This window comes from Barbus barbus (genome assembly GCF_936440315.1).
Source record: "Barbus barbus genome assembly, chromosome: 14".
In the NCBI taxonomy this organism is placed as follows: Eukaryota; Metazoa; Chordata; class Actinopteri; order Cypriniformes; family Cyprinidae; genus Barbus; species Barbus barbus.
In genome coordinates, this window is record NC_136742.1 from 24,960,263 (window position 1) to 24,986,945 (window position 26,683).

Sequence of the window (26,683 nt, forward strand, 5' to 3'; positions counted from 1 at the left end):
AATGAATGGTGTGCGGTGTGAATGAAAAGAGCTGTCAAAACAACCTTATGAGGCAAGACAAACAAAATAACCACCAGGCAAAATCATTAGACAGAAAATCATTTTAAAGAGGTGCAATTACAAACACAGTCACTTGAAAGACAAGACAAAATGGTCAAATTTGAATCGATAAGCCTTTTAGTGCAAAAGTGGTTTATTGTAATCTGTCTTTTTTTCTCTAGATATCCATAATGAGGCACTCAAACATTGTTTAAGCATAATAACCCTTTTTATTTGTACCTCAGAATGAAGGATGTCAATGTGACAGTCTTAACATCTCTAAAAATCAGTTACACAAACCCTCAGCTGTACGTATCCTAAACAAGTTGGAAGTTCCTGCCCTACCTTGACCTCCCGACTGGTGAACACCTCCACATCCACCGCGCAGGCGATGAGGGTGGAGATATTACAGTCCACGCTCCTGGAGGGCATGCTGGGCTCACTCAGATTGAAAGGATGACCGGCCCTTGACAAAGTATGTGTGAGAAGCGCGTCTGAATGCACGCGAGGCTGTGTTTGAGTGTTTGGATGTGCTGCTTTCCTGCTCTGAAGAGCTTGCTGTAACTCTCAGACGTACGTGTGTGTGTGTGTGTGTGTGTGCGTGTGTGTGCGCGAAAGCCCCCACCCCTCCTCTCCTCCTCTCTCTCACTCACTCCATGCAGTGACTTCACTGCCTCTCTTTATGAATGCTCGCTTGCACTTGCACACACCAGGGTCTTTTTTATTCATACGCTAAGTCTTTTCTCTCTTATTTTGTCTCCTGTAGTTGTTCTTGGATCCAAAAACTGTTTTATGTGGCTAGAGTGTGAAATACAAAAAGATATTTTCTATTTCAACACCTTTTATTTTTGTCAGTTTATTCCATGATCACTCTGATAGGGCAAAGGAAGACAGGAGAGTGACTCAGCACTGCAGATTAATATAAAGTCACATCATAGACACACTAGTGAGCGGATGGAAAAGAGAGCTGTAGAACAAGAAGGATGGAGAGAGAGAGAGAGAGAGAGAGAGAGAGAGAAAGATGAGGTCTGTGGATCCCGGCAAGACGGATATATTATTAATATCCCACTCATTTACGTGACATCATTCAACATGCAACAAAAAAGCATTCATAGGGGAGTTTTCTAAATATAGGTGGCTATATTTGTTTCTGCAGCTTGACGTCACACTGTATTGATTTTTATATGAAAAATGTAAAGTAAAAAATGTAGTTTAGTTGTAAATTACAGCAGGCTGAAGGGGACTTGTCAGGGTGTTTCGATAATGACTAGTTAGCTGTATTTACAGTAATTTTATAATAATTTTATAGACAAAGAAATTCTGTAAATATTGAGATGAATTTAATCTGCTAATCAGCCATTAGGTTTTGTAAATACTATGATATATATGAGAATATATGAGAGTGCTAAGAAATGTTTCAACAACATCTGATTTTAATTTCAGTAGCAAAAATTAAATTTTTATAATATATTATTATGATATAATAGTTTTGTACAAATTTTATTTTTGTGACAATTATATATATATATATATATATATATATATATATATATATATATATATATATATATATATATATATTAGTACTATCAATCGATTAAAAAAAAATAATTAATTTTTCTGAAATTAATTGCGATTAATCCCACCTAACAGTAAAGTTTTTAAATAAACTTTTATATTTCAATAATTTCGCATTCAATCTTCAAATTAATGTACAAACAACATATTTTTAATATTTGTTTAATGGGATCTTTTTTATGACTAAGGGCCAGTATCACTGATACCAACTAATAAGGATTTCCCTATAAAATATATTTAACCATTGACTATAGCCATTAAACATTACATTATAATTAAGAGCTATCAATTTTTACATTTATTAGACTTTAAAAATAACTTCTAATTTAAATGAACTTAAAACAATCTTCACATAAACCCATTATAATAAATGTTATAATTAGCTAGGCTGCCTATGCCCCTCAGCAGAAATATACAGTAATTGAATAAAGTTATAAAACACTAAATTTTAATTGGAAACGTCTGAAACGTCTCCGGATTGATGTGCTCGTAAAGACATTCTGCGACTGAATAAATGCACTTCTTGTTAAGAAAAAACAGACAGAAACAGCAGTTATGAGTGGGGTGGCCAACCCTAGGCTCCACCTCTGTGTTAACGGCGTTAAATCATTTTGAAACTGAAAAAATGAATAGCCTCCACAGTCACCAGATCTCAATCCAATAGAGCACCTTTAGGATGTGGTGGAACAGGAGATTCGCATCATGGATCTGCAGCAACTGCATGCTGCTATCATGTCAATATGGACCAAAATCTCTGAGGAATGTTTCCAACACCTTGTTGAATCTATGCCACGAAGAATTAAGACAGTTCTGAAGGCAAAAGGGGGTCCAACCCGGTACTAGCAAGGTGTACTTAATAAAAATGGCCAGTGAGTGTATATATATATATATATATATATATATATATATAGTGATCGTACAAATGTCTGTTGTTTTTTTCATATAGATGTTGCCTATATTCATATAGACTTTGCCTTTGAATGGATATGACATCAAATGTAAGCATTATACAAACAAATTTAACTGCTATATGTCACAACTGTCCAATAAGAGTCAGAATCCAGGTAACAGGAATATAAAACAGGGTCAGACTGGAAAAACAGAGATAGAATGGGGACAAAAAACAGATATAGAGCATGAGAGATACAATCGGAAAGGTCAGTGTCCGTCCTAAATGAAGCATGCTAAAAGACTCCAGACAGTTGAGTCATCACATTGTCTGCACTGCGGCCCCAGAAGATCGTGTTTACTTTTCCAGCACTCCATAGAATGGACCTGTACGAGTATGTTACGTTGTCCCTTCTCGATGGAAGCGCTGGTTTTATCGGAGCGAGTCAATAAATGAACAGTTTAAATGACTCTGGCACCAAGGCAACCTTGAAAGGGGAAATGGCCTCACTACATAACACCTGGTACAGAAAAGCCCAGATGGAAGCTGCTAATCTAAGCAGGGTTGACAATAATGGATGGATATGAGGCTCCTGGTATATACGCCAATTGGGCTAGATGATAGTGACTGTGCAAATGGCACGAGGGTCCTTGAGGTTGACAAGGCAAGGCTAGAACCGAGTAATACTTCCTGAGATGCCATGAGACTTTTTTAATTAAGAAGAGAGGACAGCCATGACAACACCATCAGTAACGCACACACACAGACACACTGTTAGATGGATTGGATGCTACGTCATACACTAAAAGAGCATTTTTATGGTTGTGTTTGAATATTTAGCAATAAACATCAAATATATGGTATTTTACACTTATGGATTATAGTCAGTTTAACTTAACACTAGATAACTATTACATTCTAATAATGGTTCTAATGGTTCTATAATGGTTCTAATTCTATGAGAATAGGAATTTCAACACTACTATAACAATAATGACACTGTAGAACGATATCTTTCGTATCACCCTCAGAATAATTTTACAAGAGTTGTAAACACATTGTGAAATTCATTTCATGCCAAGGAGGATGTAGGAGTTCAAAACGAAGCAACAGATAGTATGGGAAAAGCACAACAGAGCAGCAGGCACTTGCACCCAGTCCCACCCGAATTTGTGAATTAAAAATATGTATACATTTTTTAGGTGTAATATGCAAATATGGGGCTAAACTAAATCTAGGTTTTGTGTTTTACCAACACGTTCTCACTTCCAACTCGTCACATATTAACGCTTGGTCTGGACCCTTTGGCGTCACTTTTTGAAGCACAGGGTACCCCTTTAGGACCTGTTTACACCTGGTCATTTCATGCATTTTCGTTGATCGGATATCTATCTGATTTGTTAAAACGTTTCCATTTACACTTGTCCACATAAATGTGTCGTCGCAAAACGGATATAAATCCGATCTTCAATTCCCGCGCTATATTTAAATTTAACGGAGTTTACGTCAACGAAATCAAAAGATAAGCGCTGCATTTTATCAAAGATTTTATTTATATCAAAGACCGCATCAGCACTGGAAAGATAAGTTTGTGCTACTACTTTTAATGAAGATGATTGTGTGTTGAGCGTCTGCGTCTTTCAGTTTCATTTGCGGCATTTTGCGCCTCGGCTTGCTGAAGAAATACTCAGCTGCGGCGATGCGTGTTGCATTAGCACAGTCATATCTGACTATAATGTCATATAGCCTTTAACGCTCTCACACGTTTATTATTTTAATATTTTGGGAGAAGTAAAATTAACATATGTGGTTTCAACAACCAGATGCATTTACACTTGTCCAGTTTCGTCTGGAATACGGCCCAGACCACCTCCTGAAGTGGTTTGAGCGATCGGATTTAAATCCATCTCGAAAGCGTTTCGGAGGGTCTTTTCAGAATCGGATAGCTATCCGATCAGAAAAAACGCATGAAGTGACCAGGTGTAAACAGCCCCTTAGCCTCATTTTTCGACGTGCAGGGTCCTCCATTGCTTTAAATAAGAAACCCTTGGCATCAATATTGCCATTATTGCATATATGTTGAGGTGTGATTTTTCAATGTAAACAATAACAACAGTTTTATTTATATTACATTATTTACACATTTATGAGCACATAACCCAACCCCTGCCCCTAAACCTACCATTTGTCAATAAAACACAAGATATAGCAGGCAGATACAACAACCGTCATCATTTATTCAAAAAGTATTAATATTCCAAGTCTTCTGAGGCAAAACGATTGATTTGTGAGAGGAATAGATGTGATCGCCGTCTCCGTCTGCCGTAAAGCTCTTCCTGTGCTGCAGTCTCTTGCACAAATTAAAAAAATGCCGCCAGAAGAAGCCTTACGTCAGCCTTGGTTGTGAAATGCTATTGCTCTTGTATGTCTCGTGACTGATTGCATCATGCTACGGATGGGAGTATGCTTTTGAATGAGATGTGAGCGTGTTAACGGAGCGGGATCATTTTCAGTGATTAAAACCTTATGTTTTATACTCTTTATCGCACAAAGACATTGTATGGCTTCAGAAGACTTGGAATGCAACTTGACTTGTTTGTAATGCTTTTATACTGCTTGTTTATGGTCAGTGTTTGCAATAAATATCTGTGACTGCACTTATATTTGGCTGTTACGTGTTTTATATTGTTCAGAAGTGGGTAGGTTTTGGGGTAGGGGTGGGATTAGGTGCTCCAATGAAAGTAGAAATTTATATAAAATTATTTAAACAACTGAAAACAATTGAGGACCCTGCAAGTCGAAAAATGGGAAAAACTAGGAAAAACTAAAGGGGTACCATGAGTGTCAAAAAGCAACGCCAAGTGGTCCTGACCTAGCTTCAATATGTGACGAGTTGGGAGTGAGAACGTGTTGGTTTTACCTCTTTGCATTAAAAGCATTGTTATTTTAACATTATTTATATACTATTTCAGTAATTTCAATAATTGTAATCATTTCAGCTAGCTTTTTATGTTTTTTTTTTTTACTTAATATGCAACAATGATTAAAAGCATAGATTTTGGACCAATGGGATTTTACCATGGACAGGACTAAGCGTGTGTGACAAAAACTAAATGTGGGTAACTGTATTGCTGTACCACGATGTTGGCAGCTTTAGGTGATTAGCACTACAAGATGGGATTTATCGTTTGGGGCTTTGTTGTGTTGTACCTGGCATGGACAAGGTTGTTAAGCACACGCTGAATCAATGTTTTTTTGTTCAGAACATCACTGCTTTGCTCACTTACACATGAACTGATCATTTGCTGAGTAAACAGGTTCTCATATTGACCGCTCATATTGGCGCTTTTCCACTCACTCTACAATAAATCATGATAGAAATCACGTTCTTCCTGCTCTGTTATCACATTAAAATTAGCTCATGCTGGAGCATCAGGTAATCTCAGACAGGGCAGGAGACCATGTGACAAAATAAATATGCAGTCTGACTGACAGTGATGCAGTCTACCCTTAGTCATCCATTACTTTCATTCTCTCTCTCTCTCTCTCTCTCTCTCTCTGTGTCTCAAGGGTTGGTCACTCTCTACAGGTGTGGAATAGCAATAGCAGTGGCAGTATTCTGGAGACTCTAAACCAATCTATCTGGGCTTTGTTATGGAAATGCTGTAATCCCCAGTTTCCTCCAGCACAGCACTGAACAGTCTGCAATAAATCCACGTATACAGACTCAAGATACAGACGCAAATACACACTATGCAAAAAAAAGTCAGATTGGCACTGGCAGAGAAAAGCAATGCGGTGGTAAAAGTTGACTTAAAGTAGAAGAAGATGGATAAAAAATGTCAATGGTAGTGTGCATGGGTATAAATGTGTGTGTCATGGTTTTTACAAGAATTTAAATAAGAAAAATTGGAAATAATTAGAAATGTTTCTTGATCATATCATATTCATTAGCATATCTGAATGATTTCTAAAGGATCATCTGACACTGAAGACTGGAGTATTGATGCTGAAAATTCAGCTTTGCCATCACAGGAATAAATCACAATTTAAAAAAATATTGATGATAATAAAAAAATTATACTATTTTTACACACACTTGTGTATGTGTGGTTTAGACTATGCTTAATGAATATGTTCTTCATAGTGTTTATGCCTTTAGTATAGGTACGTGCTATGGAAGTGGGTACAAACATTAGCCAGGTCACATACATCAGGAGGGTAAGAGTCATCTGGTAAGCAATGGCATCTGAATACATCCATTATGCAGGAATGCAAAATACAGGTGCTGAATATTTATTCATCAGAGTTCACTGCTATCCACAGGCACACACAAAACAGATGTCCCTGTTTTCACAAAATAAAAGGTCTGAATCTGAAATATCACCTATATGAGTGAAATACACGGTACATATTACAGAGAAGAGCAACAGATTCATAACATATTACTGGATTCCTTACATGTTATGTTGATTAATTAATTAATAAAATTTTCTTAATTAGGAATTGCACTTCAAACCACATTGAAAATCTAGGATTAAAAATGTAAAGATACACTACAGATACACTATCCTTTTTTTTTTTTTTTTTTTAAGAAAATAATTATTTAGCCAGTACATGTTCAAATAATTTTTCTTGCTTTAGTTACATGCTCAAATAACTTCTTTTTTCAATATTCTTCTTGTAGGACTTTATTTTTATGGTCAGTTCTACTTTTGAAGCTCAAACAGAACAGTAGAACAGTACAGATTTAAAAAAAAAAAACTGCAAGTAACAACTTTGTTTCAACTACAGAAGTTGATAGAAAGCACAGAATTGCATTATGACATCATAACCTAAAATAATTAAGAAATATTAAAAATTCAGCAAATTTATGACACTGAGCATGTGAATTTTTGTAGAACTGAAGCACAAGATGCACTTTGGAACATTCTCAGTTGATAATACTAGGTTTTACACACAAATGATTATTTGTATGTGTTAACAGACCAAAACACACGCACTCACAAATTCACACTCCATTTGTGAGCTGTTATCGATATACCTAAAGGAGATTCAGGTGGCCAGATGTCCTTTATTTCCTCTCTGGACATGTTTAATTTGATGAAGCAGATAGTGTCCCTGCGTCTGCAGGGAGCGGCCGGAGAGAGGAGATTATTAACTCAAGCTGAAACCACCTGAATATACGGCACAGCAGACTTCTGTGTGTGTTCAAATGCTGAACCTGCAGCAATAGATGAAGATGAAGGGAGATGAAGAGTGCGTATGAGAGGCCTGTCTGGAATGATGATCCAACTTACGCTGACCTTCTGGGGGCATGTTAAGGTGAAAAAAGAGGGAGACTGGGTGTTGAGAACAAGATAGGAGAAACTGAGCATGTGTGTGAGGGATACATATAGACTAAGGATATGTTTACAATGGCATAGGCTATCACTCTTTCTGCAGGACGCAGTATGCACGTTCTGTATGCTTGGAATTTTGTGCTGGGTACAACCAAAACACACATGGTATCATACAGCACACGTGTGCATTTCTGTGTACCACATTAATTGCAGAATACTATTTCCCATAAAAATTTAAGATACTTAAAAGAGTCATATTCCAGTTAGAGTCAGTTCAAACTATATTAAAACAGAAAACAGCTATTGAAAATTGTAATAATATTTCACAATATTGCTGTTTTTACATTAAATAGGCTTTAAACAGTACACTCTAAAAAAATGCTAGCTTAAATATGGACAAACCCAGCGATTGGGTTGTTTTCAACCAACAGTTGAGTTAAATGTTTAACCCAACCGAGCGCTGGGTCAAAAACAACCCAATCAGGGTTTGTCCATATCTTACCCAGTGCTGGGTTGTATTTATTCCAGCATTTTTTAGAGTGTAGTGTTTATGTAAAATAAAATACATTTTTGTGACAAAAAATACTTTCTTAAAACTGTAGACATGTAAATGTAAACAATACAAAATGGTTGGTGTACAATACATTATATACTATACAGTATTCTAGTATCCCATTCCAAATATAGCCACAGAAAAGGAAAATGGGAAACAAATAGACAAGAGTGTTTGAAATGAAAGAGAGCAGCGAAACAAGGAGACAAACACACAATGAGAATGAGAGGGGGATGAGGAAAGGAAGAAGAGAGGACAGCAGCGAGCTGATTAATGGCACTGCTGATGAAAGGCTAGTATTGACGTCAGATGCACAATAGATGGAGAAGAAAGTGAGAGAGCGAGGGAGAAAGCCTTTCACTCTAGCTCACACACCGTATTCGTGGAATATATGCACGCATAATTTCATTCAAGTAGACAATATTACATTCTCTCACATTCAGCAGTTTAAAAGCAGAATGAATTTCCCTTTGATGAGCATTCTACAAGATCCTTTTCATCCTGAATTAGCTTTAGAAGACTGAATTGTGAATTAAAGGACCTTATAAATTGCTACTTCGTGCAGAGCCGCAGCCTAGCAGTTGCTCCAACACATTGAGCTATGATGCTAATACAGATAATATATCACTAGCTACACTATTTATAAGGGATGGTGCCAAATAAAAGCCTTGCTTTAGTATCTTGCTTATGAGCACAATGAAAACAAATTAAATATTTATCTCTCTGATTCCTCTGATCTCTTATGCTCACCAAGGCTAATAGAGTAAAAACAGTAATATTGTGAAATATTATTGCATTTAAAATAACTGTTTTCTATTTGAATATATTTCAAAATGTAATTTATTCCTGTGATGCGAAGCTGAATTTTCAGCATCATTACTCCAGTCTTCAGTGTCATATGATCCTCCACAAATCATTCTAATGTGCTGCTTGTTATTATCAGTGTTGAAAAAAGTTGTGCCTTTTCATATTTTTGTGAAAGCTACGATACAGGATTTTTTGATGAACAGCCCATGTGCACATGTGGTAGTATAAAAAGACTGTTAACTATATACGGTGCATCACGTAAGATATAGTATCAGATTTTTATTTTAACTTTAAATGAACAAGTATGTGATAAGGTGAAATTTATATATACAAAAAGAAGACATACAATATAGTTTCTGCAAAATGACTCATTCAAGAGTCATAACCTCAGTCTTGTCGTCTAGAGCTGCCTGATACACCATGACTGATGCAGTGTAACCTTGGTCATAATTTCTGCTAGTAATATTCTCATTCCCGTGACATGACCTTAATCTTTGCTCCAAACACATGCTCAAGGTCAAAGTGCTGCCTCATGTGGCAGCAGAGCCAGCCGGTTACCTTGGTGACATCAGAGTACCAGCGGGGGGGTGGGGGGGTGCTGCAGAGACCGCCTGCTTAAAGAATGTCATGTCTGATAGACCTGTCTCGATGGGATCAAGGCCAATTTCAAAGAGATTAGGGACAATTTCGATGGGATTTAGTACATTTCGTATTGGATTTTAGTTGACCCAAAGAACAATTTATGACTGGGATTATATAGAGATAAAATTAGGTTGAGAGCAGACTCCAAAAAAGCAGACAGATGTGTTCAATTTAAGAAAACCTGTAGAGATTGAGAGAGATTCTTCAGCATGACAATCTAAAGTTTTAGAATGAAAAATATGTGAAAGCTGTATTTAAAACATTAGAATACCAAACAAATTAATATATCAATCTATATATATATAGACGCTAACATTCAAATTTTGGGGGTCATTACGTTTTTTTTTGTTATTAATATTTTTATTCAGCAAGGATATATGAAACTGATCAAAAATGACAATATAGACATTATAATATTACAGTTAAATTTGTACAAATTCTGTTCTTTTGAACTTACTATTCATCAAAAATCCTGAAAAAAATGTTTCATGATTCACAAAACTTTTCCATTCAAAAGCTAAAACTTTTGAATGGTATAGTATACATACATGCAAATTTTTTAATCAACCTGTAATTGTTTTAAAGCAGTGGTCGGCAACAGGCGGCCCGCGGGCCAAAAGTGGCCTACCAGCAATAATATCTGTCCCGCGCCCGTAGCCAGATTATTTTGATAGCGGCTGGTTCTGAAATAGATCTGTCATGACAACAGTTACTCACAATCAGAGTATGTGAACGGAGCGGAGCGCGAGTGGAGCAGTGTGATTTTGAATGGAGCGAGGAGCAGATTTTTGTTGTTGGTAGATAGACAAGGATCACTCAAATCAGAAAGAATGTGAAGGCACTGATGACTGCAGTGGACATGAGCCGAAAGTTATATTTCTCAAGGAATTTATTTGTTCCTTCTGAATATTTTCAGCTGACAGCTGACTTTTTTTTCTCAGAATTGCATGATATAAACTCGCAATTGCGAGTTAAGTACATTAATACTTGCCGACCCCTGTTTTAAAGGTTGTTTATTTAAATTAGTTGGGAAGACAAAGTGTCATTTTATCCTGATTTTGTTGGAAATATCATTTTATCACAATTCTGAAATGATGAAATGTTCATAACCTCTCAGAAAATGACAAACAATTATCCTGTGATATGTATAAACACAGTTGGATTTTGTTAGTGGACAAATTAAATAAACAACTGAGAGTGTTACAAATGTGTTTTACTTTCTAAAAATACACAGGGCCAAATGTGCCCATAGTTGAAGAAATGCCCATAAACAAATGTGGGGCTGATGTGGTCAGTGCAGCTCGCTGATGCACAGGAGGTTTAAATTCATGCAGGTGTTCTAGTTTGTCGGGAGTGAATCTATGCTCTAAAGTGCTTTTCCCCCCAAAGGCCATTCGCAATAGTGTTACACATTGCTCAGCACGTACAACAGCACACAATCATGCACACACACTTCTGTGCCTATTTACACAAGCAATACTTACTTTATCTCCAAGCAAACACAACAGTTGCACAACAGCTGACTTCTATAAACACACTCATGCATGCTCTCAAATGCACCCTCTGTGTCTCTGAAGCTGACAGGCAGTAGTACTGCTTTAACCACTTGGCAGCCGAGCGGTGACACTAAAGGACAAACGTGGTGCAGTGACGCCTGCTTGCCTGCACATGAGTCACGATGGCTCTGATCCGAGCTCTGCGGCGTGAACGCTGAACATGGCAGCTGGGCCATACAACACCAGTCAAGCATGAGACAGCCAATGTGTCCCTGCCAATCAGGAGCATCACAGCCTTGCAGGCCTGATGTGGGTTTAAAGCTCTCCTGTAAGGAACAGTTCCACAATCGTCTCAATCAATGGAAAGAGCCTTGCACAGTAAAAGAGCACTCACAGCTATTTCTGGAAACAGATTCAAATGCCAAATGCATAAATGTAAATAAGAGTTGCCAGTTTCTGCCAACATGTAGACCTGTCCAGCAATACGACAAAGCTGAGAAAAGTTTATCTATATGCAAATGAGCAGTGACATGATTTGGAAATGTGGAAAATGTAAAGTGAAGACACTGTACTAATCAACCGAAGAACAATAACATTAAAAAAAAAAAAATCATGCTTTTAATGAACAAGATGTTTTGATTTTCAAATTTTAATTGTGACATTTCATCTGAACATCAGTGTATATGGGTTGGGCGATATACGGGTAGACACAATTAACTGGTAGAAATTTGTCAACCGGTAGGGCTTTTATGCCTTTTTTATTTAGATAGGACTGTAGAGTGACGTCAGGAAAGTAGAGTGAAGAGAGGGGAGCAGGATCAGCAAAGGACCTCAAGACGGGAATCAAACTCGGGTCGCCATGAGCGCAGTTGTGCTGTATGTCAACACACTAACCACGAGGCAATTGGCGCTGACAAACAGAATTATTTTTGGCGCTTTATAGGCATTGGCCTATTAAATACACACACTTTTTTGTGTCAAAATGCCTGTTTTTGCAAGTATCGTCGTAAAACACAGTAATTTAGGTCTTAAGTGAAAGCAAACAGATGAGAAAGAAAACGAGTGTAACAATACATTGGATCTGGGCAGCTCTTAAAGTGACAGCAGTCTAATATTCTTGCTGTCTATCACTCATGTTAATCGAACAACAAATAAGAGAAAATCCCTCACTGCTCTAGACTAAATCACTTTTGTAATTTTAATATGAAGAAATATATATTTACTTTACACAGTGAAGAATATGCAGTGTTTTGTACATTTGCTTACTTTATACAATGCTTGTAGCATTTCTTGTTGTGGGAAGTCGTGGCCTAATGGTTAGAGTCGGACTCGTAATCGAAAGGTTGCGGGTTCGAGTCTCGGGCTGGCAGGAATTGTAGGTGGGGGGAGGGAATGTCCAGCGCTCTCTCCACCCTCAATACCACGACTGAGGTGCCCTTGAGCAAGGCACCGAACCCCCAATTGCTCCCCGGGCGCTGCAGCATGGCTGCCCACTGCTCCGGGTGTGTGTTCACGGTGTGTGTGTGTGTGTGCATTTGTTCACTACTCACTGCTGTGTGTGTGCACTTGGATGGGTTAAACGCAGAGCACCAATTTCGTGTATGGGTCACCATACTTGACAATACGTCACGACTTTACTTTACTTTGTTTGTTTGTTCTACAATATTTTTTCCTATTGTTTGTAATTAGTTTCTTATTATTTAATCGCTGACTGTTTACTTGTCTTAAGTGGGTTTTTTTTTTTTGGGGGGGGGGGGGGGTATTAAGACTGGTGACAAGAATTATGAAATTTCTATGGTATGAAGACTTTTGATATCATAAAGACCTTATTTAAAGCAAAAATAACTATATTGTTATATATATTGTTACTATGAAATAAAATTACTCATACTGTGGTCATATAGGTGATATATCACAGTGACCCCTACGTCAATGTTTATGAGATTTATTCCATCCAAACAGTATTGAGGCTAGCTGACTTTCTATTTATCCCTAGATAATAGTGATCAGTGTATTTATATTATACTAGATTTAAATTGAATAAAATCCCTGTCTTTATGCAGTTTACTGTTATTAAACTAAATTGAATCAACACTGAATTAAATAAAGCTGAATAATGACAACATTAGAGGTGCTTTACAGCTGAAATTATATTCATTTAATAATTGAAGAACTTTGCAACAGTGAAAGTAACTGTCAGTTCCACTCAATATTACCTTCTTGTTTGTTTTAGCTATAAAATACACCTATAAAATGCGGTATTGCACCTTTTTTATTGTTATTATTTAAATCTTGCATGCTATTTCTCATGTGATATATGAATGTACATTAATGATCAGTTTGTTGTTATTATTATTATACTGAGTGCAACAATTTACATAAATTATTTTTTACAATACAATACATACTACATAAATTTGTTCTGCCTATATTTCAAAGAATGAATACGTTGTTACCAAGATGTCAGCAAGAACAGTATGAAAACAGAATTTATTATCAACAATAGTCTGAAAATAGATTTGACTTCTGTCATCACATCACTAAACATCCCGTTCAGCCAAGTTCCTGTCAGCTATACTTGGTCCCTATTGACACCAATGGAAACCGAATGCACTTGTTGCATTTGCATTGAAATGAGAAGGAAGATCTGGCAGTCCTGCGCTGCCGAGTGTTTATTTGTCTGGGCCTGTGACCGTGAATTCAATCTCATCAGAGCTATTTTAACTGCATGGAGACAACTCATCACTTGTGCTTATTTGAAGAGAAAATGAACATTGAGCACTGTCAAATAAACCGGTTCCATTTCTGAGTCCCAGACTCGCTGGGAAAATAGAGTGGTCTCCATATCTATCTCAAAAGTTAAATATGGAACATTTGGAAGATTTGTGATGTATGGAAAAAGAGCTGAACAGTGTGTATAGCATATCAAACCTCATATGTGTGTAACCGAAGGCTTTCAAACACAAGATGTAAGCTTTACCCAATAATTAGGATGTAGGACCAGGACAAAAACACCTCATCTCAAAAGAGGTCAGAGGTTGGTGTGGCCCATTACTGGGAGTTGCTCAAAACCTTCATGCTGCATCATAATAAAGTCTCAGCTACGATCTGGGATCCGAACATGCTGTGTCTCCGTACACAGATAGAGATTAGCAAAGCCCATACGTCATTATCAGAAGATAATCCTCCACCCCTGAGCCCGGGCTCTCTGCCGTGTTATTGTTTGAAAAAGTTCTTCCATTTCATTCCAGTCGACTGAGTTATATTTAGATACCTGTAATACCAGAGGACTTGGGCCGACAGGACTGGTATTAACAAATCTGATTGATTGTGTTATCAGTGGATTAGAGGAGTATATTTAGATTTTCTGTGAAAGGTGAGATGTTCTAGGATAAACATGGACTGACTAAGACTATAAGTCTTAGTCGGTTTTTTTTTTTTTTTGTACTGTAGAAAGAAGATGTTTGCACTGAAAAAAATACAAAGTAACTTGATTTGTGTAGATGGCGCTTTAACTGGATTGTGTGTGGTTAGTTGAAAAGATGCAAATAATGTGATTTTGAGTGTTTTTGTGCCACTTTTATTTGTGAAGTTTGATATGTTTTATGACTTCATCAGCACATTTGATTTATTTGACTGCTAAACAGTCATTTTTGTTTCCAGAAAAACCCAAGATGGACAAAACTGTGCTGTCAAAAATCAAATGTTTTGTTGATAAAATGTTAGTCAAATTCTGTGGAAGAAATCGAAATATATATTTTATTTAATTTTCATTTTAAATAGCATTTATTTAAAAAAGTACATTATTTATTTTTAAATAATATATATTTTTATTTATTAAATAAACATTTCAAAATATAGTTTTTATTTGAATATATATTTATAGACAAACTTTTATATATATAATCACAAACAATTATAAAACACTAAACATTATTAGAAAACAAAATTGCTACTAACTATTTCTTCCATTACAGCATATATAGTTATTTCTAGAGGAAAATGTACATAAGAGTTAACTAAGCTCCTGAAAGTTTTTTCCATTTCGTATGCACTGCACATATTCCACTATTGGCAATTTTGCAAAAGACATTTTCAGTTCCATTTGACTTGTTCAATTGCATTTGAAGCTGACAGCCTGATGTCTTTGGCTCCAGGGCTGTTCGAGCTGCTTAACCTAAGAAATGAATGCATAAACCACCTGAGAAAGAACAACACACCTGCTCAGAACTATATAAACCATAGAGAAAACACATGACAGCTCAGATCAGAATAAATATGTTGAAATGTGTGCATATTTGCATGCACGATTGTTTGCTCATCATGAGAGCTTTCAGATGAGCGTGTGCGAGAAGAGATTACTAAAGAGAGACGGGCTCCAATACACAAGGGTCACAAAGACTCTGATTTATAATTTGTCATCGTGTCCGTTCTTAAAACACAATTAACCTCTGCTGTCTGGGGCTGTTTGCCATGAATTTGCCAATTACAGAGACGAAAGAGTATCGTACAATGAGCGAGAAGAGGGGTTGCGTAATGCTGTCCTCTCTCCATCCGGTTAAAAGTGCACTCTCATGTGTTATTGTGGTACATTGTAAATATGCAATTGAAGTAGAGACAAACAACACTCGTGAATAGGGAAAACAAGCTGAAAATGAACTTTTGGACAGCATAAAAGAGTATGAGAAAGATGTAGCTGTCCATTTCACCATTCAAATCACCATATAAGGCTGGAGGAAGCCAACTTATTAGTTCTGTTCAAGAAGGCTATTCAAAACTAATAAGACTGTTTCAGTCAGTAAGTGAGTTAGTGAGAGCTGTTAGGCTAATTCAAACCCATAACTGTTCACTCTGAGACAGATTTTCTAGTCTTTTTTAAATGATTAATTAAAAAGATCTGGCTAAAAAAAGTCAAAGTCAACTGTATTTCGCGATCACAATAATGTTGACTGTTTTTTTTTAAATTCAGATCACAAGCTTAAAGCATCATTTCTTTAGCTATGGAATTGTTAGAGTATTTTAATAAGCTTCATTCATAGGACCAGATCTGAATGAGAACCAGTTCTCAATACCAACTCTATTTTAGGGTTAACTATTCCTTTAAGACCTCAATCATTTTTGAGTCGCCTCATTTTGTTTAACAGGAGGAAGGCCTTGCCAGTGTAGTTCAGTGAAACATTACACACATGTCCAAATGTTCAACAATACAGAACATGCAAGCATATTTTCCCAAGGGAGTAAGAGACTATTCTGTACTAGCGCTGAACACAAGAGGTCCAAGTTCACCTTACAGGAGTGTGACTGAGCCTACCCGTCTGAGCCTTTACTGCATAAGGAAAGTTTAGAAGGGCTAGCTTTTATTTATACACCAAATATTACTTGTTTCATCCTGTAGTCTCTCCGATAAGTCATGCTACCTGAGGGAAATAGCTTCATATCTTTGCTTGCAGACATATATTATTGTTTAGAAATCTATCCAAGTGAGGAATGTAATGAAAAATCCCTCCAAAAGGAATGGACAACAGAGAAAATTATCTGGGAAAAATTTTTCAATTTCAAGTCTGCCATCTAGTGCTGCCTCTAAGAAAGCATCTAATGTTGTATAAAATTAGCAATAAAATAAGATTTTCATTTGCTTTTTTTCAGCATTTGACACCATTGGATAACATTTCAAATACATGCATAAAAAAGGTAAAGGTGTAATTTCTGAGCTACATAAAAAAAGAACTGCACAAAATTACTGTTTTCAAGCAGGTTTCCCCCAAACACTCCTGCCATTGGTTGGCCAAACAGATAGGTCCGCCCCAAACTCATACCATTGGCTGTTTTAATGCTGCTGGGCTAGGGTTGTTGGGAAAAAGGATGTTCAAAATTTTGGGATTGGGTATTTTTTTAATTTATTTTTTTAAAAGAAATCTCTAATGTTCAAAACTGAATTTATTTGAAACAGTGGAACAGTAATATTGCGAAATATTACAATTTTGCAATAGAAATAAAATAATTAATATTACAATGTAAAAAACAAAGGTTTTCTGTTTATTCAGCATTAAAGAAAGTCAATGTACAATGCAAGTTTTCTGTTTTAACATATGTTCCTGTAATAAACAAAGTTATAATTTCAGCTGCAGGGTTCAATGTCACACACAGTGCTTTCAAATCATTCTAATTGCTGAATCGGTGCTCAAGAAACATTTCTAATTATTATTAAGTGTGATACTATTTTTTCAGGATTATTTGATTAATGTAAGGGTGTATTCACACCTGTCTTGTTTGGTTCGATTGAATCGAACTCAAGTTCGTTTCCCACTTTGGTGTGGATCTTTTGGACAGGTGTGAATACAGCAATCGCACTCGGGTGTGCACCAAACAACCGCACCGAGACCCAGCTGAAGAGGTGGTCTCGGTGTGCGCTTCCAAACGAACTCTGGTACGGTTCGTTTATGGTGTGAATATGACCCGACCTTGATCCGACCCAATTGCAGAAATCACGCTCAGAAACAGACAGCTCGCACATGTAGTGCTGTTGTTTGCATTTCAATCACTTGTTTTTAAACCACAATTCTTAAAAATGCATGCATATGATGAGTTTTCATGACCATGGCTCACAGCAATGTGACGTGAGCACGCTAAATAGGCTAAAACTTGCCACAAAAGTTACCATGAATATGTTGGGGGAAAACAGTAAGGAGATATTTGAATTATTTATTAATTAACTAGTGTTTTCTGAGTCAGTGTCGCAAAGATGAAATATGATCCTGACTTGCCATCTCATTATGGGTGCGCTTTTAGAAAGAAATCTTTACGGATTACATAATGAAAGAGATTTCGTTTTGTAGTCATTTAAAGCTTTCTATAGATATATTCATCATGTCTTTAAGGAAAATATTTGCCAAGTTTCGGTTCATTTTTGTGAAGCGCTCCTGTTCAACACAGAGACGGCAAGCGCATCCTATTTGTTTTCTTTATTTTACAAAAGCACAACGTTTTGTTGATATTGTGAGTGCACACAAATAAAAATAGACGCTTTACAATTCTGAACGATGTATTTTTACCTGTATGAGCAAAAATTACAGCGTATTTAATTTGTTTCCACTAATGTCCTGAAGCACGGTTCAGCTCACTCTCCGCACAGGCGATTGGATATGCGCCTAATAGCGCACATTTATCTAGGTTAAATGTTTAAACTAACATTGTGATATGCTTTAAGTATTTTATATCTATAGATTGAATTTTTGCCAAGTCGTAATTACAACATCGTATGACATTCTCATATGATGCTCATAAATTTCTTCATATTGCATTAGTATCTGATAACACCAAATCAGTAAAATCTCCATGATTAGCCTGTTTTTGCACTGCCGGTTTTCCCTGCTTGAGAATTTCTATCCAATGAATGGATGACCTTAGCACACGTGTGGTTTTGTTTACAATTTCTGGTTCACTTGCAAAAAGGGCAGTGTGAAAGTGAACCGCACCAAAATAAACATTGTATTTGGTCTGGATCAAAGCAAGTGAACTAGCAGACTTTTCTGGTGTGAATACACCCTAAAATTCAGAAGAACACTGTTTATATGAAATTTAATTTTTATAAATGTCTTTACTGTCACTTTTAATCATCTGAAATCTGAATATAATAATAATTGCCCTAAACTTTTGAATAATAGCAATCATTTATATTTATATTTTTCAGGGAAATTATCTTACAAGTTGATTAATTGTACGTTATTTTAGAAGGGAAAAATTCGACACTTCTACACTGACTGCATGCCCATTTTAAACATCTAAAATACAGTACTACATATCCAGACTTCAATTATGTTTTTAGACAAAAAGTGAACAAAACTGAAACTGTGAATTAGATTAGATTAGATTAGATTCAACTTTATTGTCATTTATGCAGAGTACAAGTACAGAGCTAATGAAATGCAGTTAGCATCTAACCAGAAGTGCAAGAATATAGTGTTTTATATACATATAAGTGCAGAGTAAGTGAAGATATGATTTACAGAATATACAGTGGAATTGCTATATACAGTATTGAGCAGAGTATATACAGAATATAAAATAGGAATGCAATGTAGGGATTGTATGTACATTATGAACAGAGCAATGTAGATTATATAGATTACAGATTATATATACACATTATGAACAGCAGGAACGTGAGAACAGTGGTAATAAATAAATACAGCTGGATGAGTGTGTGCAAGTATTGATAGAACAATGTATTCTATGCAAAATAGCAGTAGTGCAATATTTTATAGAAATAGTTTACTGTGCTTGTACAGTAACAACTTTAAACAGTTTATAGTGTAATGACTTGAACGATGTGCAGTCTGTGCAAAATATGAGTAGTGCAAATGCATGTGTTTAAAGTACTGTGACCAGTGCAGTAATAAGCAGGTGCAGGTTAGATTGGTGGTGTGGCGTTCAGAAGTGTCACAGCCTCGGGGAAGAAGCTCTTCCTGAGCCTACTGGTGCGAGAGCGTAGGCACCTGTAACGCCTGCCGGATGGAAGGAGGGTGAAAAGTCCATGGTTAGGGTGAGAGGCATCCTTGATGATGTTTCTTGCCCTGCCCAGACAGCGCTTATAATAAATGTTCTCAATGGAAGTTAACTGGGTGCCGGTGATCCGTTGAGCAGTTTTCACCACCCGCTGGAGTGCTTTGCGGTCAGATGCGGAGCAATTGCTGTACCATACTGAGATGCAGTTCGTGAGTATGCTCTCAATGGTACAGCGGTAGAATTCCACAAGGATCCTGGGATTCAGGTGAACTTTCTTAAGGCTCCTTAAGAAGTAAAGGCGCTGCTGTGCCTTTTTGACCAGAGTAGAGGTGTTATGGGACCAGGTGAGGTCATCAGAGATGTGGATGCCAAGGAACTTGAAACTCGACACACGCTCCACTTCAGCTCCGTTGATGTAGATGGGTGTGTGTGCATGACTCCTAGTCCGCCTGAAGTCCACAATGATCTCCTTTGTCTTCTGGGTGTTTAGCTGTAGATTATTGGTGGCACACCATACAGCCAGGTGCTGCACCTCATCCCTGTAGGCTGATTCATCGTCATCCTTGATCAGACCTACCACCGTGGTGTCATCTGCAAATTTGATTATGGTGTTGGAGCCATAAACAGGAACACAGTCATGGGTGAAGAGGGAGTACAGGAGAGGGCTCAGTACGCAGCCCTGTGGCACGCCGGTGTTCAGGGTGATGATGGAGGAGGAGAGGTTATCTAACTTGACGGACTGAGGTCTGTTAGTCAGAAAATCTAGAATCCAATTACAGATGGGTGTGCTGATTCCAAGCTGGCTGAGCTTGGAGATCAGCTTGGAGGGGATTACTGTATTAAATGCAGAACTGAAGTCCATGAACAGCATTCTCACATGTGTGTTTTGACTGTCCAGGTGGGTGAGGGCAGAGTGAAGCGCTGTTGAGATGGCGTCCTCTGTTGACCTATTGTGGCGATAGGCAAATTGGAATGGGTCCAGTGTAGCAGGGAGACAGGATTTTAGGTGGGATGCAACCAGTTTCTCAAAACACTTGGCAATGATGGGGGTGAGTGCAACAGGACGGAAGTCGTTAGGGACCGAGGCAGTGGAATGTTTCGGTACTGGTACGATGGTGGAGGTTTTGAAGATAGTGGGGACAGTTGTTTGGGCCAGGGACAGATTGAAAATGTCCGTGAAGACCTCAGCTAGCTGCTCCGCACAGGCTTTAAGCACACGACCAGGTATTCCGTCAGGGCCAGCTGCCTTCCGTGCATTCACCTTACGCAAAGTGGAGTAAACGTCTGATGTGGAGAGAGTGAGAGGCAGTTCACTGGGTTGATGCTCAGCTTTGAGTGAGATCTCCTTATTATTTTGATCAAAACGAGCATAAAAGTGGTTGAGCTCGTTTGGGAGGGAGGCAGAGCTGGAGGGGGGCACAGAGTTAGGTGGTTTGTAATCCGTGATAGATTGTATGCCTTGCCACATACGCCGGGGGTCTGAAGAATTGAAGTGTTCTTCAATCTTCTGTTTGTGTGTGAGTTTGGCCTGGCAGATACCCTTCCTCAGGTTGGCTCTGGCTGAGCTGTAAGCCTCCTGGTCTCCAGACCTGAAGGCTGCATCTCTTGCTTTGAGCAGGAGGCGAACCTCTCTGTTCATCCAGGGCTTCTGATTGGGGAAGATTTTTATTTTTTTGTGTGTAGTCACTCTGCTCACACAGCTGTTGATGTGCTCCATGACAGAGTTGGTGTAAGTGTCAATGTTAATCTGAGAGTTTGTGGTGGCCTGGGCAGCAAACTCACTCCATTCTGTGAGCTGGAATTGATGTTGAAGAGTGGAGTCAGCACCTTCCAGCCAGATTTTAACAGTCCTTGTTGTAGGTTTCACACGTTTGATGACCGGGGTATACTTGGGGAGCAGGAACAAAGAGAGGTGATCAGACTGACCCAGGTGGGGGAGGGGTGTGACTTTGTAGGCATCACTCACATTAGTATAAACGTGGTCCAATGTTTTATGTCCTCTTGTAGTGCAGGAGACATTTTGATTAAATTTAGGGAGAACAGATCTAAGAGTGCAGTGATTGAAGTCCCCAGCAACAATAAAGGCTCCATCCGGTTGCAGGGTTTGTAGTTTGCTAATAGCAGCACAGAGTTCTTTCATAGCCACGTTAGCATTAGCGTCCGGAGGTACATAAACTGCAGCAGCAACAATGCAAGTAAACTCACGTGGTAGATAGAATGGCCTGCACTTGATAATCAGGAACTCCAGCTCAGCAGAGCAGTAGGTATCAACAATGACAGAGTCTTTGCACCATGATTTATTTACATAAATGCATACTCCACCACCCTTGTTTTTACCAGAGGTTGCTGCTACTCTGTCAGCCCTGAAGAGAGCACGTCCATCCATATGCACCACGCTGTTTGGGACATCGTTGCAGAGCCATGTTTCAGTGAAGAACATAACATTACAGTCCATAAGCCATTTCTGTGTGAGGGTCCAGATCTTTAGTTCGTCCATCTTGTTCATCAGAGACCGTACATTGGCAAGGAAGATGCTGGGCAGAGCTGGTCGATGTGGGTTTAGCCTTAGCTTAGCACGCAGCCCTCCACGCTTTCCCCGTCTTTGTTTACGGTCTCGACGCCGACGCCGAGCACTTCCGGTCGGTACGAGTGATCCGCTTGTCCGCGGTGATCTCAGTAGCTCCGGCGGGAGTTCGCTGAAGTCGAAAGGATGATCTAAAACTATGTTGGAACACTGTTTGTTGATGTCCAAAAGTGATTGTTTACTATAGCTGTAGTTCGCATAACTGGATCGCGCGAACACGAGTGAAATAACCAGGTAAATTAACACTATTTTCCAAAATCTGGTAAGACGCTGAGCCTCGCGATGTGTTCGCGCCGCCATCTTGTCACATGAATACTGTTCTCTGCAGACATAGAGCCTCGTGTGTAATAATATCATGTTGCTTCAGATACTCCTGTGCCTGATTCCCACTGTCTGGCAACCCTGTGTTCTGCTCACCCGCTGCATGGCCACCAGCACAGCACTCTCACTGCCAGCATATGGCACAGCGTCTCAAGCCCCCCTGAGGCTCTCCTGCTCTCCGAGCTCATCTCTATCTCTGCATGGCTTCTGAATGTGAGTGTGAATGTCAGGAATCAGCACGCTGCTGGACGTTTGTGACTGTTAGCTGAAAGAACAACACCTGCAGCAGATCTAAGATCAGTTAGCGCTTTAGGCAACCCAAGAAGCAGCTGTGTTTCAAAGAGAGCGCCAGGGTGTAGGTCACATGAAGTGCAGTTTGGAAGGAAAGAGCAATTGTGCTTGTTAATAAGTGAGTGAAGTGACATACTGCCAAGTATGGTGACCCATACTCGGAATTCGTGCTCTGCATTTAACCCATCCAACGTGCACACACACAGCAGTGAACACACACACACCGTGAACACACACCCGGAGCAGTGGGCAGCCATTTATGCTGCGGCGCCCGGGGAGCAGTTGGGGGTTCGGTGCCTTGCTCAAGGGCACCTCAGTCGTGGTATTGAGGGTGGAGAGAGCGCTGGACATTCACTCCCCCCACCTACAATCCCTGCCGGCCTGAGACTCGAACCCGCAACCTTTGGATTACGAGTCCGACTCTCTAACCATTAGGCCATGACTTCCCCGTGTTTGTTTCCTCTAGAAGTGGTTTTGTAGGTTGGTTTCAAGTAAAAAAAAAAATAAAAAAATAATGTCAGGTTGTGACAAGTTGTCAGTGAGGTTACAATTATGCATTTTTTAAAACTTTTTTAAAATTTGTATTATGTTAAATAAAAGTTATCTATTAAAAAAATGAAAAACTATTTAAAAATATATATATTTATTACTCAAATGTTCCTGAAGCAAAATGAGTGACAATGCCCTATATAGTACAATGTGTATTATAAGATATAGTACATTTCTTTATACTGCATGGTGTATACAAGCTTATATGCGAGTACTGTCAGGTGGACTAAACCGATAATTCATCATGCAGCTCTAAAAGCTTCAAAATATTAACATTAAAAGAATATATTGTGAAAATTTAAAAGCAATGCTGCCACAGAGAAACAGCTTTTATCTAAAACACAAAAGACTAATAATTATATACACAAGAGATGACAACAGAAGAATAAAATTGTTAAGCATTTTTTCAGTAAACGACCATGAGCTTTAAAAAGAGCTGTCACATCTTGAATAGTGCCCTATTCAAACCTCAAAACTGCTTCTCATTTATAAAGAAAACACAAACCAGATACTGAAGCATCTGTCAGTAAGAGTCAAAGTAGAAATATAATGACCTTTTATGATCAATTTAAAGCAAAGATAACAGCAATACTGTGTACTTGAGGGTTAAAATGCTATATATTGCATTATTACTACTATATATTACATATATTTAATAAGTGCATTTTCTATCTTAGTTTTTTTTCATTTATTTTAAATAAAAACAATTGAAAAAAATGCTCTTGACAATATAAACTTTAATGCAAGATACAGTCTTAAAAAATAATTAATTATTTATATCTTCTGCAGCATTGCTTCTCAAGTTAATTTACCTTTAATTTAACTTTTTTATAATTTACAAAAATAATTTTTAGTTTTGAAATATTTTAGATATTTATATAATGAATATTTTAAATCTTATTTTTAAATATGTCTGCAGTTTTTAGTATTTTTTTTATTTTTGTTTATTTTTGTGACATCACATTAAACTAAATAAAATGACAAATGTTGCCTTGACAGCTAACTGAAATGAAATAAAAGGTTATTTGAATTTTTTATTTGATTTCAGTTAACATTTCTTATTTCAAGTTTCTGCTGTTTCTGCTTCAGATTAAAACCTAAATTATATACAGTAATAAATAAGTCAAATTTAATCATTTATAAGTCTTTTAGTCAATAGTATTTTTTGTTATCTTTATATATAGACAACAGTCTATGGTATGTCCTCATTTAAATAGCTCAGTAAACGTGTGTGTGTGTGTGTGTGTGTGTGTGTGTCAAACAAGCAGACGTTCAGGACCTAGGAGAGCTCCCTGAGGCAGGTGTGACCACTGACTCCCCCCGGCACACACACACACACACACACACACACACACACACACACACACACATACCTCCTGAGTAGAGGTGATTATGGCACACACAGCAGCCCTGGGCAACCGGGACACACTCTGGATATTTCCATCAACTTTCCACTCCAAAGCAACAAGGCAGGAAAAAACCAAGCCTACATTTTCCCCTGCCAACACACACACACACACACACACACACACACACGTTCACTTCCAGATACTCTCCCTGACCTGTCCTTATCTCTCACATACATATATGTATACACAGTTACTGCTGGTAAACAACCTAAATATCAATTTAACGTCGGAGCAGTCAAGGCAAACACCTCATATAAAATGCAGATTTGGAGAAACAGAAAAACTAGTTGTCATCATAGAAAGTCATAAAGGTTTGAGTGAACGATGACAGAAGTTTCATACTGTCCCTTTAATCTCTTTTTATTTCAGTTGTAGTTTTAGTAATTTTAGTACTTCAGCTTAAACATATATATTTAATTTAGTTACCAAGACAACATTTCAAATTTCCATTTAATTTTATATCTAACATCTTATTTTATTTCTACTTTATTTCAATTAACAAGGTGTGGATGGTTTCTAAGGCGTTGCAAGGTGATTTATAGGGCATTCCAGGTGGCTGTCATGGTATTGCTTTGCGGTTGCAAAGGTGTTTTCAAAGGAAAAAGAAAAGGTTGCTGCAATGCTGTCTCCTGGCACTGGACGATGAATAATGATATTCACATATGCCCTTGGCACTAAAAAAATATCTCAGTGAGGCTTTAGCTGGCTATTTGCATCAAATTTACAAGGTGGAATAAGAATGACGTTAGCAAAAATTCACTACTGATTTGCCAGAAGATGTGATGGAAATGATACAGAGTCTTATTCAGCAGCAATCCTCCCTGGGCATTTAAAGACTTATAGCAACTGACAACAGCAAAGCTGAGATCCAGAGATCTGACAAGCAAACCAGACAATATTGGCCAGCAGCAGCAACACTACAACATAGATAACAGCTGAACATAAACAACCGCTGCAGATAAACCCGCCGGTCTGACACTAAAAAGGGAAAAATTAAACTGTTGTTTTAGGACGATAAATATCTTCACAAACAATTCACTGCGCAGATACATCAGGGGAATTGAAAGTTTATTTCTTAATTTGATTCATTTATCATTGGGCAAAGAAACAGATTGGATCTCATCTCCTTCCCGCGAGCACTAAATACCATGTCTTAACTGAAGACAAGCTTCTAATCTGCTAGCATTAATAGGCTTTGTTTGATGACATTTCCACACTGTTTTACTCTTTATTTATCTGATAGGGGGAAGAAGTTTGTTCAAAAGCCTCTGCTGAGAGCAGCAGATAAATAAACTCTCTGAAAGGTGAATAAAGAAGGCGTCAGCTATTCAACAAGGCAAGATTACACCTAATATTACATTCCTCACAGTGGCCTTTTGCAATGACAAAAGCAACAGAGGAACACGATTAAAGCAAATAAGTCATTACGCGATGTGTAATTAAGCGTCAGATTGGAAATGTTGAACTAACGCAAGGCTGGATGAATGAGAAACCGCTGATTAAAAAACAAACTCGTTTCGTTTGTTTATTCTTATTTCTGACTAAGATCTTAGATTACAAAAGTCTTTAGAGAAATCAAAATGTTATTTTGAAAAATGACAAAGTCATGAACAATGTGGCGCAGGTCCCAGACAAAAGAAAAACGAATTCATTTTCACCTCTGGCTCACAGAGACAGT

General features: G+C 37.8%; 1 protein-coding gene across 2 annotated transcripts in view; it reads right to left on the minus strand.

Moving 5' to 3' along the window:
* LOC306880339 (calcipressin-2-like) overlaps positions 1–26,683 on the minus strand; it is a 70,921-nt gene that overhangs the window by 25,204 nt on the left and 19,034 nt on the right. The window contains exon 1 of one of the 2 annotated variants that reach the window (XM_079433821.1): positions 385–581. The exons of the other annotated variant lie outside the window; for it this stretch is intronic. Within the exon in view, the coding sequence (XP_079289947.1) occupies positions 385–471 (87 nt within the window). The 5' untranslated portion in view covers positions 472–581. Of the gene's footprint in view, positions 1–384; positions 582–26,683 lie in introns of those variants that run through there. 2 annotated transcript variants of the gene reach the window in all.